The sequence below is a fragment of the Mercenaria mercenaria genome, chromosome 3 (genome assembly GCF_021730395.1).
Source record: "Mercenaria mercenaria strain notata chromosome 3, MADL_Memer_1, whole genome shotgun sequence".
NCBI classification, from domain to species: domain Eukaryota; kingdom Metazoa; phylum Mollusca; class Bivalvia; order Venerida; family Veneridae; genus Mercenaria; species Mercenaria mercenaria.
In genome coordinates, this window is record NC_069363.1 from 29,546,416 (window position 1) to 29,563,173 (window position 16,758).

Here is a 16,758-nt window from a genome sequence, read left to right on the forward strand (position 1 = left end):
ATCCAAAATGAATTTCATTCATTTCGACTGTGAATATTATGCATTCTGTTTTTGTTTGTTTACATTTCGTCTAAACATGTGCACACTGCTATGACCTTTCACTGTAACGTTGACGAACGCATAAAATATACGGAGTATCTCTGCAATATGAAATGTTGAGAAAATTTGACTGGCGCACGATGGAAGATAAATTACCACTTGTTCAATATGCTTGGTATCCATTCACCGAACGGTGCGTTTTAAGTGAGAAATGTACGATCGAAATAGGTTAGTGCACTTTCCCGTTCATGGCCATGGTTTTTATAGTATACCTGAGGGTAAGGGTATAACATGTACAGAGGCATTTTCTTTCTGGTCTGGTTCCAGTGGTCGAGGTAACCTAAACGTAACAAAAGAAAATGAAACAACCAAAAAACAAGCTTATACATCCAACTACATTGAGGTGTTTCAGCACGTTTGGATCACATATTTCCTTGACAATTAAATATTGTTAAATATTGATAAAAATTCTTTATAGTGTTGTATATTTGTAATAAAACGTTTGCCGTAATTTCTTTTATATGTTTAAATAAAATAATAAGGTACGTGTACTTAATTTTGATACATTTGCCTATTATTTATGGGAGCCCTATTTGTATAAGATTGTATGGGGCTAACATTGCGAAGTATACCAACTTGCTTGTTTGTAAATTATTTGTCATTTAGGTATGATTTCAGTTTCTGTCGGCCGAACCAAGATTTGCTCAAAGTCATTTGCTTGGCTGGACCGAGGTTTTTCTCAAGGTCATTTGGTTGGCTGGACCCAATTTTGTTCAAGTTCATTCGTTCGGCCTGACCCAGGGTTCGATTGACCGGTCCAAAGTTTTGTTCAAGGTTACTCTTAATTAAGAATGTAAACAGCTAAATGATATTCTATCTCAGTCATGACCTCTGTTTCTGATTCGTTGCAAAAGATATCAGTGACATGTTTCAAAGGCGTATAAAATTTTATGAGTAGAGATTTCCTATGCTATAATGAAGTATCGTAAGTGTTGCTTTTTCATGATCAAAAGACTCCTTGATGACATTGATTTCATTTTTTTTTTTGATAAAGAACAAGACATTGTTTTCATACCACAATAAACGTAATTAATTTGCAAATATTATTCTTTTATTTGTTTGATCTGCCATTCAGAGGAAATGACAAAGCAATAATATTAATATAGAATAGTTGCTTTAAACGGCATCTATCGACCTGCATGACAATTTAAATGCCTTCGGAGCGATCAGATAAAGGTCAAAAAAACAAAAATTGCAAAGATGCTAATTGCAGTTAAAATGCAAATCAATAATATGTTCCAGTAGATATTTTTATAAGTAATATGGAAAATAGAGATCTATATATATAAAACTGACAAATATTTATCCCCCGCCGGAGGTGGAGGTGGAGGGATATTGATTTGGTGTTGTCCGTCCGGCTGCTGTCATTTGTCATTGTTTGTCATTGCGCCCTTGCGTGCACCCGAACGTCCATGTGAAATTGAAAATTCTTATTATTCAATGGTATTTTTGTTAGAATCATCAGACTATATATTTTTATTAGTTAGCACATGTCCTTTGTTCACATGAAGTATTGTCGCTCTTGACCCAGTTAAATAAGAGGATTTCCCCCATTGGTTTGGTAGGAAAAGAGATTTTGATGGTATTTAAATAACCTACGGATGGATCTTTATGAAACTGAAATGTAGATAACTATAGGGTTGTGGTGCACAAGCAGCTTCTTCAGGATCATTTCAGTTATTGTTCTTTAACTGTTTTACTATCAATATATTCACACATAACAAAGCAATCCATTGATAGATCTTCATGAAATTTAATACAAATATATATCACTATAGGACGGTGGTGCATGTACTTCTTTCGTCAGAATCTCTCTAAAAACATAGTTATATTGCCCTCTAATTGTTTAAACTTCATAAATTCACCTAAAAAGTAACCTATGTCAGTTCTAGATAAAGGTCACTTACATTGCGAATTTAAGTTAAAGGTCGACTCAAGTATTTAACTGTTTATAAATGTCATATCTCAATATAACGAGACTAGTGCGAGATGTTAAAAAACAAATCAAAAGTTAATTGCAAAACGGACAAGAAAGTATGACAAAATACGTCCAATGTCTGTGTAAGTGATGGACGAATAGTGTAAATCTGTTTCAGTTTCAGCCCAATCCTAATTGGAAGAGTAACCTTAAATATCTTAAAAAAATCAACAGAGACTGGAAATGCTCACCATGTATTACAGATCATACATGTTTATCACAGTAAAGATTATTTATATATGAAATTGTTATAATGTTCATTGTCTTATTTCAGACGGTTTCTGTGGCAGTGTCAGTTCTGACGTTAGGCGCTATTGCTGTTGAACGTTACTTTGCGATCTGCCATCCGTTGCGCCGACGCCTCAATTCATTGACTGTCACCATAGTTATTGTTGTCATATGGATAACTGCTATTTGCGTGTCACTTCCGGAACTAATTTACCAAACACTTAACCGCTGGTATCCAGAGTATGTTACGGACTATTTGCAGTACTGTCAACAGAGTTTGTCAAAGGAAAAGCAGAAATATTACCAAATTTTTCTAATGATTGGTCTATACGATGTACCGATGTGTCTTATCTTCTTTGCTTACTCAACAATAGCACTGCGGCTCTGGAAGGACACGTTTTCAACGGAACACACCAATGGTCGTCTGAATGCTGGTAAGTGCTTTGAACAGTCATAAAGCACCCCGATATGAAACTGAGTTCAGTGCCTAAATTGGTTAGATTATACCAGAAAATCCAGTGTAAGAATAATGTTCCTGTTTTTGCTGTTTATATTGTTCTGCCTAGCATATTTAAATTTGACAGAATCCCTAAATTTCGTAGCGGCTTAGCTATAGTCAGCTTAAAGTTAGATTGCTAATGCATGGTTATTTTAATTACACTAGTTTATTTTCATTTATATGCTGTTTGACATTTGCTACTTTTAAACTGAAGTGCATACGTTGTCTAACGCACCAATAAAAGTAAATTATATAACTGAAAATGTACAATAGTGTTGAGTACCATTATATGATCCGTTTGTTTTTGAAAAACTATTTGTTATAACTAAAAGTTTCTGATTTTTGTGAGAAGTCAATAACATCACTTAAAATACTACAGTTCTTAGTAATGTTTAACACAGAAGATAAAAAAGCAGATGCCAAATTCAGTGAAATGAAGGTGTTTTTATTTTTGTGCCCCAACCCCCAGTCCACAAATTTATTTAGAGGGAATGGAGGTGGGGTTGGGGACTTAGAGTTGTCTTTGCCTGTCCGTCTGAATTTGTGTCTCGCATATCTCAAAGAGTATTTGACCTAGAGTCATTAAACCTGACAGTATTGTTATTCAACGCTCACAAAATAGTGAAGGTGTGTACCAGGCGTTTTAATTAAGATTTCACACAACAAGACTAGAGTTATGGCCCTTGACCTAGTCCAAATATGTAAACAGAAGTGCTGGCATCAGTGGATGCACATCTTATTTCACTAAGAGTTGTTCAAACCATGTATGTCTATAGTTAAATTTAAAGACGCCTAAGTAACGGCATGGCAACAATTCCAATGCTTACTTTGTTCAATAGTATGTTGGAAAAGCTTATATAAACATAAAAAACTGCTGAAAATGAATGCCTCAATTATATGTGGTGAATTAAATACCAACATGCTTTCAGTCAAAACTTTCATTTGACGATTTTCCGACCAGCGTCTTATGACCGGCACTTTTCTGCTGAGAAAATAAAGAAATATGTCAACAAATAAGACAACGTTATGTTCCACGACGTGTCCATCCAAATGCCTTACCAGGTATATATGACTGCCTTAATTTATACAAACTGAACAAAATAGGTTAAGGAAAGCCGACGTTACTTCCTATAATTGGTCTGTACTTTTTTCATAACAATGGGCCTCTGTCACCAAGTGGTTATGATCTCTGACTTTAAATCACTTGCCCTCACTCGGTTAGTTGGTAGAATCATTCACGTGAGGGCTTACAAGGGTCAGTGGTTCTACCTAGGTTCTCGAGAAAACCTGAAATATTGCCCGGAGGGACATCTTGGATATTTCTTTACCATATGAAGATGGAAAAGCTGCCATATGATCTTAAACTGTATCAATGTGAGAAACATTGTATTTTTAGTTTCATTACACATTATATTTGGTATGACACAGAGAACATACTTTTGAAATGCATTTATTAAGATAACAGACGCACTGAACTTATTTATTTACATCATTCGCGTGATTTGTCTTACCTCTGTTAGACATAGACACATAGGTCGTTATCTTAAAAAATGTGTCCAATAATTGCATTTGTCCGAATCAGCCAATATATTAATGGCACTATCTACTTCCATGGTGTTTTAGGAAAACTCAATTTTGCTCACTAATGCGAACGTTACTTTCGTTTTATACGCACATATTCCTCTACAAGACTAACTTCGGTATCTCAGAAGCACGCGTTCGGAAATAACCTTTCAGACCCCTAGAGGCGGCCGAGAAATCAGCCAAGTTGTTTAGATGCAACATAATGAATCAAATTATTTAATTTCAGTTCCTCTATACAAAATTGGTTTTGAACTAAGTCTAGACAAAAAACATCATTAAACACATTTATCACATATTTCAGTTGTGTTTCCTACTTTCTATCATCTCATCTTGGTTTTCTTAAAACGTTTCAAATTACATTATTTATTGTTGTACACTAGAATGATGTAATGATCTTTTAGACATCAAATGTGATTTATTCTGTCAAGCCTACACTTATAATGTTTTCCATATATGCCATTTAAAAACCTAGATGATCTTAAGTTGCCGAAAAATACCACGCACAAGTGCTTTATTCGATAAATGTTTGCGCCCAGTCGGCCTCTTTTCCAGCTTGGGCAGCATGGTTATGGGTCAATTAGAGACCGCGTAGACCAGTACTAGGACGCATTTCTTTGTATTTTCCTTTAACAGCTTTAATAAACCTTTCCAGTGACTAACTTTCCTGACGGTGTAGGAATTTGTACAGCAGTACCCCTTAAAAGAAGATGGATTACAAAACCATGTTGACATTGTGCGACAATCTAAATATGAGAACTTTTTTAGCGTTTCTTTAGCACATTAGATCCTATTGGCCTTTTGGTCCCTGGTTAACATGTAAGGCACTCATCAGTCAAAACCTTTCTTAAACCTAAGTGCTTGGTTAAAATCTTATTAGTTCTCCTCGTTGACATGCCAAGGAAAGACGGTGTACCTAGCGTCTTCACCAATTCATCAATTAGACGTCTCACAGCAACAATGTTCTTTGACACCATTGCTGTTTTGTGCCTGCCAGGACGAGTCCTGTATTTAAGGACTGCCTGGCTATTTTTAAATTTACGTACTCATCTGTACACAGCTTTCACTAATACTGCAGCTTTACCCTACGAAGTATGCAGTTCACTGAATATCTGCCTTGCCGGTATTCCTTAAGAACAACGTACTTTAATGTACGTTCTAATCGCTTTTCAAAGACGCGTGTATTTTGCTTAGTGTATATGACTACACCTGACACAAAATTAAATATCTCCAAAATGGTACGATAGTTTCAATAAATCTTGCAGGATTATAAAGGAGTCATTCATGTATCTTCCATATTAAATCATCCGTCAATTGCTTTAAAAGATATGCTTCAATGTTAGTGTTATTTTTTAAATCAATTCTAAAAGACACTATATTTTAACTGGCCAATGTTATACTAAACAGACATAAATTACAACTAGGTGTATTTAAACTATACTTCACGCAGATAATAACTATAATGTAAATATAGTTCAGAAGGCAGAATAGTACTTTCTTAAATTGTGCATTACCAAAAAGTCTCTAAATACGGTATATCTGTTATGTTTAGACCATTAACTATTAAGAGGTATAGCCTTAATGACGTGAGACTAGATCTTAGACTAGAATAACACACATTAAAAACAGGGACTTTATCTGTAATTACCGCCACACACAAACTAGAGACCATATAGTAGAAGAAACGAGTTCAGACAAATATCGTTTGCTTGAATTTCCTTGCAAGTCTAAGTTCCATACTTTGCAAAGTCGTGTTTTGAAAAAAAAATGTGAATTTTCATAGCTTGGGAAAGATAAAAGATATTGATATAAAGCTTAAATGGTACTTTGGAATTAAAGGCATAACTCTAGCTGTTATTCAGAGGAACCCAGAACGACTGAAGTGATGTAACAAATACTATATAATAAACACTTCAACGATATACCCAGCACAGGTGCATTAGATTAACAAATAAAAGTGTGACTGAAATGCAATATTAACTTCGAGAAGTCATCATTCATTTGTTAAGCAATAAGATGAAATGCGAAACATTGTACAATGACCGAATCAAAATAGCAAGCAAAGTATTGCAGTTTATTGCATAATTTTAGATATGCTGACGATTTTGGACTGTCCTAATGTTAGTTTCATGGAGCATTTGTTATTGGTAGGAAGAGCAACAATATTGAACATGGTTTTTACAGTTTACTTATCATATTGAAAGAATATTAATCGAGATGTATCAAATGCTGTTACAAATTGTTACTTTTGCAAAAACAAAAACGTGTATTATTCTACTAATAAACTTTGATAATGTGGCAGTTGAGTCCAATAAGTCCAGGGGTGTTCAAAGATAATCCGTCATAGATCTATTGCAATGCAATTATTGGATTAACCTGTATTGGACAATAAACAGTGTCGATTGTATTCTGATCAACTGCCACATTATCAAAGTTTATTAGTAACTGGTTGTGGTGGGGGTCACAGAAAAACAAGGCTCTTGAAACGTATGTATTTAAACGAGACAAGGTGTGGCTCTATCACAGGATTAATATGTTTCTGATGTGTCTGTAACAAACATTTTTACCACATCAAAATCTTTCCACGTGTCATCTCCAGTTAGATCAGAATCGATACTGTCAGTTTAGATTCCAGTTAAGATTGCTACGTGATCGTATTTAGTTCCGTAATTAGTTATATTGGATTGAGTGTCTGGAGGCGGTATTCTTACTTCAGTTTGCGACGTCGTAGGATATCAATATCTTTAATGGAATGTTGGGGAGCCTCCGTTGCCGAGTGGTAAAGATAGATGATTTTGAACCGCGTGCCCCTCACTGCTGTGGATTCGAAACCTTGCTTTGGGTGCAGAAATTTTCCATATATTTAGGTACGGTAGGTTGGTGGTTCTACCGAACGGCCGCTTGTGACTGAAATTGTGTCTAGAGGGGCACCGGGGTTTTCTTCATTCACCATCAAAAGCTGAAAAATATAATTGCGTTAAAGCCAGCAAAATTTACATGTTACATTACCTATCGAATTTTTTTTCATTTTCTAAACTAACGAGTTCGAACGGAACATAGTACAATCGCAACATGGATATTACTCGTAAAAAAAAAACGGAAAAAGAAAACAACAGATGCCCACTTCTTATCAATCCAAAAACCTTACAAATATATCATGCAAATACGCACTTAAAGAGGAAAAATGTGCATTGTTCTATTCCAGTAAAAGAGTAAGGAACATATCACTAATGATAATTAGTAATGCCTATGGTTAACGGCGCCGGCTTACTCAAACACACTTTATTGGATTGTCAATTGCAACTTCTACCAATCAGCATAGAAACCTTGTATATTCCGTTAAATCAATTACGCGAGTTTTTTGCGGCGCAGCCGTATTAAGCTAGCTTTCATGGTGTATAATGACCTAAGCAATGTGATTAAGTTGCTAATCAGATTGCTTGAAAGCGTATCGTAGGTACTTTTACCTATACGAAATATTTATGCAACAGTCTTGCTAACTTGATGAAAGTGCTGAATTTGTTCACTTTGTGACTCTTGCAACGCTGAGTGAAATGACAAAGCTTTCATCATATGAAACTGTTTACTGTGTCGGTCATTATATTTAGCACGTATATTGGTATGTCCAAAAATATAATGTGTCTTATAGTTCTATAAAAATCCCGTAAAAGTACTACTTTTTAATAAATATGTAGAAAGATCTGTATACAGTCGTATAATTAGTACATACTATATGTTACATTTACAGGAGTAGTTTTCAGACGCAATCAATGTAAATCTATCAGGTAAAGAAAGGTTTCTGGTGACAGTCTTTTCGTTTGTGTGTAATAAAATACAGTTCAATGTTTAGCTGTAATAAGGAACCACTTCAGACGATTTTAATATCGGATACAACATTTTTGGTGTAGACTAAAAGATATGATCGAAACGAAGGAAAATGTCTCGTGTTTAGTTCAGAAGAATGGTTTTGTTTTTACATTAGCTGTTTCAGTCACGTAAACCGTTCTCGCCATTTTCTTCAAATTCATACATTTTTTATTTTCCAACGACCCTACACCCACAATCTTTCAATTAAAGATATTTCTTGTTTTGACTGCATTGATCATAGGCATTATTAGTCTTGTCTCTACTATATACACTGTCAGTTTCATGTATTTCTAATGTACGTAAAGTTATGTTCTCAGTTTCGTTCAAATGTCTCGATATATGTGAAACTGGCCACTACACCAAAGTAAGTGACACTGAATACTAGAATTCGAGTACATGACATGTGGAAATGGTGTTACTTCAGTTCACCTCATACAGATTGGTACGTTTGTCTATAACACAATTTTATGCAACATCGTGAACCAATACCAAACCATCTGTTACAAATAAATAACGACATAATTTACGTAATTACTTCATTTGTATTTTTATCTGAATGTCGCCAGCGTTTAAAAACATTTCCTGACTGCGTAATGGCAATTGTTGCACCTACATCTCTTCATCTTTTTGCTCGGCACGAATTTATCTTTGGCTCTGTTACGAAATGACGTATTCCTATATAGAGACTCATTATGGCATTATTATAGCGGGTAAGATAGAAACTACATTTTGCATTAATTATTTCCTTATGTTTTAGGTTGTTTGCACATCATACCGCGCCGAAACCTCACAATCCTTTGTAAATGACACATTAACAATAAATAAAGTTTGTAAGAAGAACTCGAAGGTGCAAAAGATATGTATTACGAAATGTCTTGATATGAAGAAAAAGTTAGATTCATTTATCTGTATGAATAGAATTTAGTCATTAACACTTTGATGCATGACGGTACAAAATTCGATGTATAAGGGCAAACCCCAGTGAAACAAAGAGCTTTAGAGATATCTAGAATACAATTAGCTCTGTAGTAATTACATAAATATATAACATATCAAAAGTTTACTTCCAAAGAAACAAATACGCTATATTGCAAAATGAAAAGATAAAATATTTTTTACAGTGAAAATGTGCATTTATTATTATTAGTTTTCTAATCCAATATATATAACCTTTTAAAATGTCCAGGAAGGCATCTAATAAAAAATATCAAAAAAAAAGATTGCTCGTATAAATGTGTGTTTATTGTGTACCTTTGAGATTTCTAGAAAAAGAAATGAGCCGCGCCATGAGAAAACCAACATAGTGGGTATGCGACCAGCAAGGATCCAGACCAGCCTGCGCATCCGCGCAGTCTGGTCAGGATCCATGCTGTTCGCTTTCAAAGCCTATTACAATTAGAAAAACCATTAGCGAACAGCATGGATCCTGACCAGACTGCGCGGATGCGCAGGCTGGTCTGGATCCTTGCTGGTCGCATACCCACTATGTTGGTTTTCTCATGGCGCGGCTCAAATCAAGGTGGACCAAACCAGTGGAGTAAAAGAAAGGCTATATTCATTTAACACGTTAACAATACTATCACGTCTCTCTTAGACGCAAGCAAATGTATGTCTCGATGTAGCTGTTTCAAACCAGTATGTAATGTATGACATTCCAGCATAAATGTTATTAAAATAGACAATGCATTAGATTATATTTTTGTGAATCCTGTTAAAGTTCTAGTATCATTTACAGCATGTAAGCATTAAGTCTGTACTATTGATCTTATTCATAAAATTATGTATATGTCTGTACAAACCTTTGTTTAACAGGGAAGCACTGGACACTGTATCTATGATACTGTAAAATCACATATTTTCGCTGGGTCAAAATTTCGCGAAATTTTGAGAATGTTGGCGTGGTTTAATATTCGCGAAATTGTAAAAATAGTATCCTACATGAATTTGAATTATATTAATGGTGAATATTTACGGAGAGGATTAATTTTCGCGAGATATAGGGCCTCGCAAATATAGCGAAAATTAAAACCTCGCGAAAGTTTCTATTTTACAGAGATTATCTATTTAGACATGATTTTGCATGTGTAAATAACAAAACCTACAGAATGCAACAATAATAATCTCGTGCGATTCTTATTATATTGAGACAGCGTTTTTTCGTATAGCATGTAAAGTTGTGATTTCTAGGCTTTTCTTTGAAAAGCACTTGTCATAACAGATCAATACACGTCTTATTTTAATATAAACTTCAGAAGTTTATTACAGAGTGTAAAGTTATGATAAGTTCATTATATTTGCGTCTTCGAAGCATAGTGTAAAGAGGCATCCGCTGAAAGAAAGGCCGACAATGTGCTGTATTAATAACTCGACAGTAATATTACAAATGTATGGTATGTCTTATTTAGACATAAGTAAATGCGTGTCGCATTTCATTACCCCTCAAACAGACTCAATCAATCCTAGTCTGCTATCATAAAGGATATATCTGAAGTTATGCCTTCTTAAACTTTTTTACAATAACTTTTCACTGATATATTCCTATTACTAAAAGACGTTGCCCTGAAAACTTAAAGTGTTTTTTATGAATATTATGATTTATCAAGAGAAGCCAACCATATCTTACAAAACACTATGAAGAATATGTTATGTGCCTATGACCTATTTAATATTTTCAAATATGAGATTGTATAACCATTTACAAACAAAAAAATGTGGATCAGGAAAAATGTTCTAGAATAGATAGAAATTATAAGACCAGGCTAAACTATTTTCATTTGTCTACCGTTAACTCAATGACAAATGGATTAAAGGATGTGTTGGGAAGATTTTTTCGGTGGTAAGAGGTCGAACAGGAGTGCCTATATTTCTACACGTCAGCAATTATGTATATATCCATTTAAAAAATACAAAAGGAAAATTAGTAGCAATCGATTTAAAGAGAAATAATCTTGATTTACACTATCAAATGTATATTACTCTTATGATGATAATGTCACTTGAAGAATTTATGCACATAAATGATGATAAGAATTTTATCTTATGTGCGATTTGAACACCGTCTTTAACATAAGCATAAACAAGTAAACTGGTAGAAAGGATACATTTATTAAATAAAGGAAAAAACTTTAATCCATTCATTATGAATTTGTCTTTATAGAATTTTAGAGACAAAAGAACTTTACAATATACATGGCATTCTTTTACAGACACTCCTATCTTCAAAAAACTAGACTTGCTTTGTAACAGAACAGCATGATAAGAAACAACTGTGAAATTAAACTTAGGTAAAAAACGGCTCATGCCTTAATTTCTGTCGCCATAACAACTACTTTAAGATTAATAATATTCTTTTCTGCTAATAAGTGAAAATCGCAGGGTAATAAGAGCTGGCATAAGAAGAACTGTAGAATACAATAGGAAAGCAAATACAGTTACATTGTGAAAAATTATAAAAGGCAGAGTAAGAAACACTGCAATTAAGTATTCTACGAAGAAAACATAAAAATGAATAATGAAGAAAATAAACGGGTTGAACATATTAAAAAGCCAGTAAATAGAAATGTGCAACGGTCCGAACGCCCTCTAGCACCACAGGTTTCGAAATGATTACATTTATTTTAAATATTATCTCTGCATTTAAGCTTTGTTCCATACTTAGAAGTCAAATTCTGGAGCTGAGATGATGTGAAGGAAACAAACAAGAGAAAATTTGATACATCGGGGTAGACATAAAACGACTTCTGACTACCCGTCAATTAAATTTATTATAACTACTTAAAATTTTAAGTTTGCACAATATGCTATGCTAAAAATAATTATAGTATCGATCAATTTTATACATTAAGTATTGGGGTCATCTAAGCCGTTTGATTTAAATGCATGTATTTATATTGAATAAGTAAAAAATGAGCACTTTCTGTTTAGTTTTGTACTTATTTTGCATGATCAGATATTTAGACAACAGTTGAACCATGATATGATTTTTTGTCCTGATTTCAATAACTATGGCTGTTTCCATTTCAGTTTGAAAAAAAAAATAGTAAAAAAATTTTCTGAAGTTTTTGTAGTGCTAAACCTATAAGCGTCTTTATATACTATAGTGGCACAATCTTTGCGACCACACGGTCTGTGCAACTGCAAAATATAAGGACCAACAGTTATTTGAATGATAATGATTTAAAATAAACATGTAAATTATAAAAAGAAAACTGTATCCGTTCTTTTAGACGCTCATTCTTAGAGTTACTTGTCAGAAAATTTATGGCAGTTCTCGAAATTAAAAAAAATACTTTTATTCGATAGAATTACAATAAAACGTAAACTTTGGATGTTATGTCTGTGTCTAGTTCAATCATATGATGTTGATTTTTTACATCAATAATATCATACAACACCACATGTACATTTACACACAAAATGTGAGCAAACAGTTCTGGCCATAAGTTCTTGCACCATCAGAGTTGTGCCCTTTTATTTATATATACAGGACTTTTCTAGCTAATGAAAAATATAGAAAACAAGGATAAATATCCAACAGGGAAAGTCACGTTCCAATAACGCAGCCTCCCCAAACTTTAACCCAGCACACAAACGCGCACGAGACCAACACATTCACACTCGCACACAAAGAAAACACATCAACACACACTCTCACACAAAGCAATAGAATAAAACAAACAAATAAAGGAACACAGTGGGGCACCGCCATGGAACGGTCAGTGGCAAAAACACCACTGGGGAGCTTAAACCGGTTTACGGTGCACCTAACCTCACTCCTACCCCCACCATGTTTCAAATTAACAGGACAGTATAAATAAAGAATATCCCTTCCTGGTGAAACCCTAACATACGCAATGACAATGTAAAAAACAAAAGTACTCTTGTATATTTATCTAAAAAAACATCCTCAAGAACCTAAAACGCATGTACTCAATGCCTTTGCAGAAGACAGAGCAACAAGGGAAACGCTGTTAAGGGACCAAAAAAATTACACTATCGGTATTTTAAATACGTGTCAACTTTAACAACATGGGTTTATCAAGTTTTAAATTTTTATCTGTTTAAAAGAATTAAAATTATGTTCATCTTTAAACTGAATTCAAGAGTATTTAATATTCTAATGATTAATCTCAAAAAGTACTTAACAAATAATCAATGCCTTAGAGTGGTTTATCGTCTGATTTACCACGGTTTTGAGTTCAGATGCGTAGGAATTGAATCACGAGGGCGTTAGTGGTTAAATACTGAAGCATCTGAACGATGAACCGTGGTAAATTAGACGATAAATCACGAGAAGGCCTTGATTGTTTTCATTCTGACATGCTCATTGTCATATTCTAATAAATATTATGCTGGACTTCATTTACCCAAGGAGTAATTAGGACGTCATGTGGCAATCTGACGTCATAATTGACGTCATAATGCTCTCTTACCGGTCCGCGCGTCAACCGTTGTTTATCGCAGAATATACAGAGTTTGATTTCATTCTTTGTTTAACTAGAAATCAAACCGAGTCATGTTAGAATTTTTGATTTATACAAATAATAGCAAATGCGTACATTGAGTTCTTGGACATATGAAGACTACAAGACGTATCTCATTAAAAGTTGTTGATGATACACTGAAACCATTTAGCATTATTTTTCTATTCATAATAAATCAAAAATTCTAACACTCAATTTATAAGTGTGCATTATTGATAGCCTTTGCGTTCTATCTTGTTCTTTCAATAACTAAGATACTGGTTCAGGTGATATTAATTCTTAATAGATCCTTACTACAAGCCATTTACAGACAAATGCTAAATACAGCTAATAGAGTCATGGCTGTTCCCCCTAGCCATCCTTAATAGCACAATTAATGTAGGAACTGCCACAGAGGAGACAGATAAACTCTGTCAGTTTTTACTCGGAATGGAAAGCTAGTATTGTTAGAGTGGCACGAATATCCCTTAGAGAATTGCATGAGTATGTTAAACGCTGCTTCAAAACTGCTAAAAACCGTAGTATGAGCATGCACACGGTTACTGTTCAGTACTGTTCAGTACTATATAAACAGCCGCAATAAATACAATCTCGCGTTAAATACATCGAATAAAATTGCTAATCAGACAATGTGAAAGGCACTACCACCAGTCGTTATATGCCTAGTTCGAAATTTCATTACATGAATCCAGGCAGTTTTTAAATTTATCAAATATTTTCTAAGAAGTTTTCAGTAATCTCATATTGCATAAAGAGTGCTGTGATATTTTTGATAGCATTGTGTATCATAGATTCAATCTTAGGAGCACTTCACATCTTGTAAATAGAGCCGCAAATTTTTAAATTATTTGCGTGATATAAAAGAAAGTTTTCTAAGTAAGATATATTCTACTTTCAGACTATATCAATGAGTTCATTGGTAAGTGTTATATATGTTAGTATCCCAAATATGTCTCATCTTCTTTTCATTTATAGAACTTAGCTAAAACACCAATGTTGTAATTAACTGCCCTTAATCTAACCTTATAGTAGATAATTTTAATTCTAGCAGCCTGAAATTCATTTGCTAATTCAATATTTTGTCTAAGCAAAGAAAGTCATAGAAAAATAAATGTGTTAAACATATAGTAGTTCATACTGTTATTAATTCCCATTTGGATGTAATATAGCAATCGTTCTAAATGTGGCGTTTTATTCGAGGCCTTTTTTCAGGATATCCGCCATTTTGAAAATTGTTTCTCCGAATAGTGCTTTCTAACAAAAGTTTTGCCAAAAATTAATGATAGATAATTAAAATATAGCTAAGCTAATAATGTACCATTTAAGCGAATATATTCTACTTTTTGCGAAAAAAAATTGTTCACCCTTATTTTTGGCTCGAATTTGCCTAAAATTGACGTAAGATTTACAATGGAGTAGGGGCAGGTAATGTCAAATATCTATTAAAGTAGATTAGGTTTGGTTTTGAAATTTTCCTGACTGATACATATAATGATGAGCTATAATTGAAATAAAAGTTTTCAAGATAGTACATTATATTATCTAGAAAACATAAATTAAAACAAAAAGAACAAAAAATATCAAAATTCACCAATTTTTAACAGTTTTTTCTTAATAAATCTCTTAGATGCACGGTGGCACCAACCTTTTTTCTTTCCATTTTGAAGCCTTTTTGTGGGTCATTAAAGCTGCAAAATATTTTGAAAATCTTAACGTCAGAAATTTTTTGTAGATCTTTTTCCATTGACAATAAAGTGGGTGGGGTAATTATGTCAATATGTGAAAATGAAAGAGAATTGTTAGTGACATTTATGCTTATATAATACTGGCATCACCTTGTATTCATATTAACCTGTAACACCCAAAATCTCTATAAAATTAAGTGGGATATTACATGTTTTATAAAGTACCACCATTTTTCTAATTTTACAAAATTTCAGAAATGCTTAAGCAGTGGGTATCATTTATTTCCACTATAACTCTTTTTCACAAAATACCTTTGGTGGTGGTATGAATGCTCTAGATTCTTGCATATCATTATTATTAATACAAAGTAATTTTAAAATAATACAAACTTGTAAAATACTTTTAGATAATTTGAAGGACTAGAAATTCAGTTTTTGAGCTTTTGTAGTGTTTTTCCGTCTTTTAGATTTTTAGGTACTCTGTTCATTTGGTCCAAAATGCTTGAAACAGAACAAATATGAGTACATGCAGTCAAAAATGAAAAGCTTTTGTTTTATCTTTGAACAGTTCTACAGTCATTTGAAAGGAAGATACAATAAAGAGCGTAAGTTTGTATAAGAAATTTCACAGAAATTTCACAGTTTGTGTGATTGACCGGTCAATTGTCCAACACTAAATTTTGTTTGGCTAAAGTCTTAATTTGTCCTAAAATTTGAAAATGTATTTCTGAACTCATGTTATAAAACACTAAAAGGTGACTTGTTTGGGCTTCTGAACTCAGGCAATAGTTTAGATTATTGACCGGCAAGACGTCCTTCTGACCTCAGGCAATAGTATAGACTATTGACCGGCAAGACGTTCAGTGAGTTTATAATGTTAAGTGAGGTGAGACTAGTAGTATAAGAAATGGCGCTTCTGGGACACTTTTTTCAATTTTAATTAACCACCCTCTTCTAAAAAATCCAAAGTCGACCAATTAAAAAAACAAAAGATTTTAATAAATTATTTATTAAAATCTTTTGTTTAACCAAATGAAGAAAACATATATTTAAAAATAAAATCCAGAAGGAAAATTTAAGAGATTCTATATTTAAACTCCACACTTAAAATAGTTTAAAATAATTTATAATTGTTTGTTCATTTACTCTTTGATTGTTAACTTTTAGTATTCTATACAATAAATCATACAACGGTACTTTGTTTTGTAACATTTTTATGAAAAATAAACAATAGTAACCACAGAGTGTACTTGTTTTGTCTTGATATTGCATGATTTAAATTAAAATATATATAATATAGATGAGTTTACAAAATAAAATATATTGTTTGAAAGAAAG

At 33.3% G+C, this 16,758-nt stretch overlaps 1 protein-coding gene across 1 annotated transcript in view; it reads left to right on the forward strand.

Annotated features, from left to right (window-relative positions):
• Window positions 1–16,758, forward strand: part of LOC123525190 (orexin receptor type 2-like) — a 116,829-nt gene that overhangs the window by 62,892 nt on the left and 37,179 nt on the right. Inside the window, exon 2 of the mRNA XM_045304035.2 lies at window positions 2,352–2,739. Coding sequence (XP_045159970.1) covers window positions 2,352–2,739 — 388 coding nt within the window. The remainder of the gene's footprint in view (window positions 1–2,351; window positions 2,740–16,758) is intronic.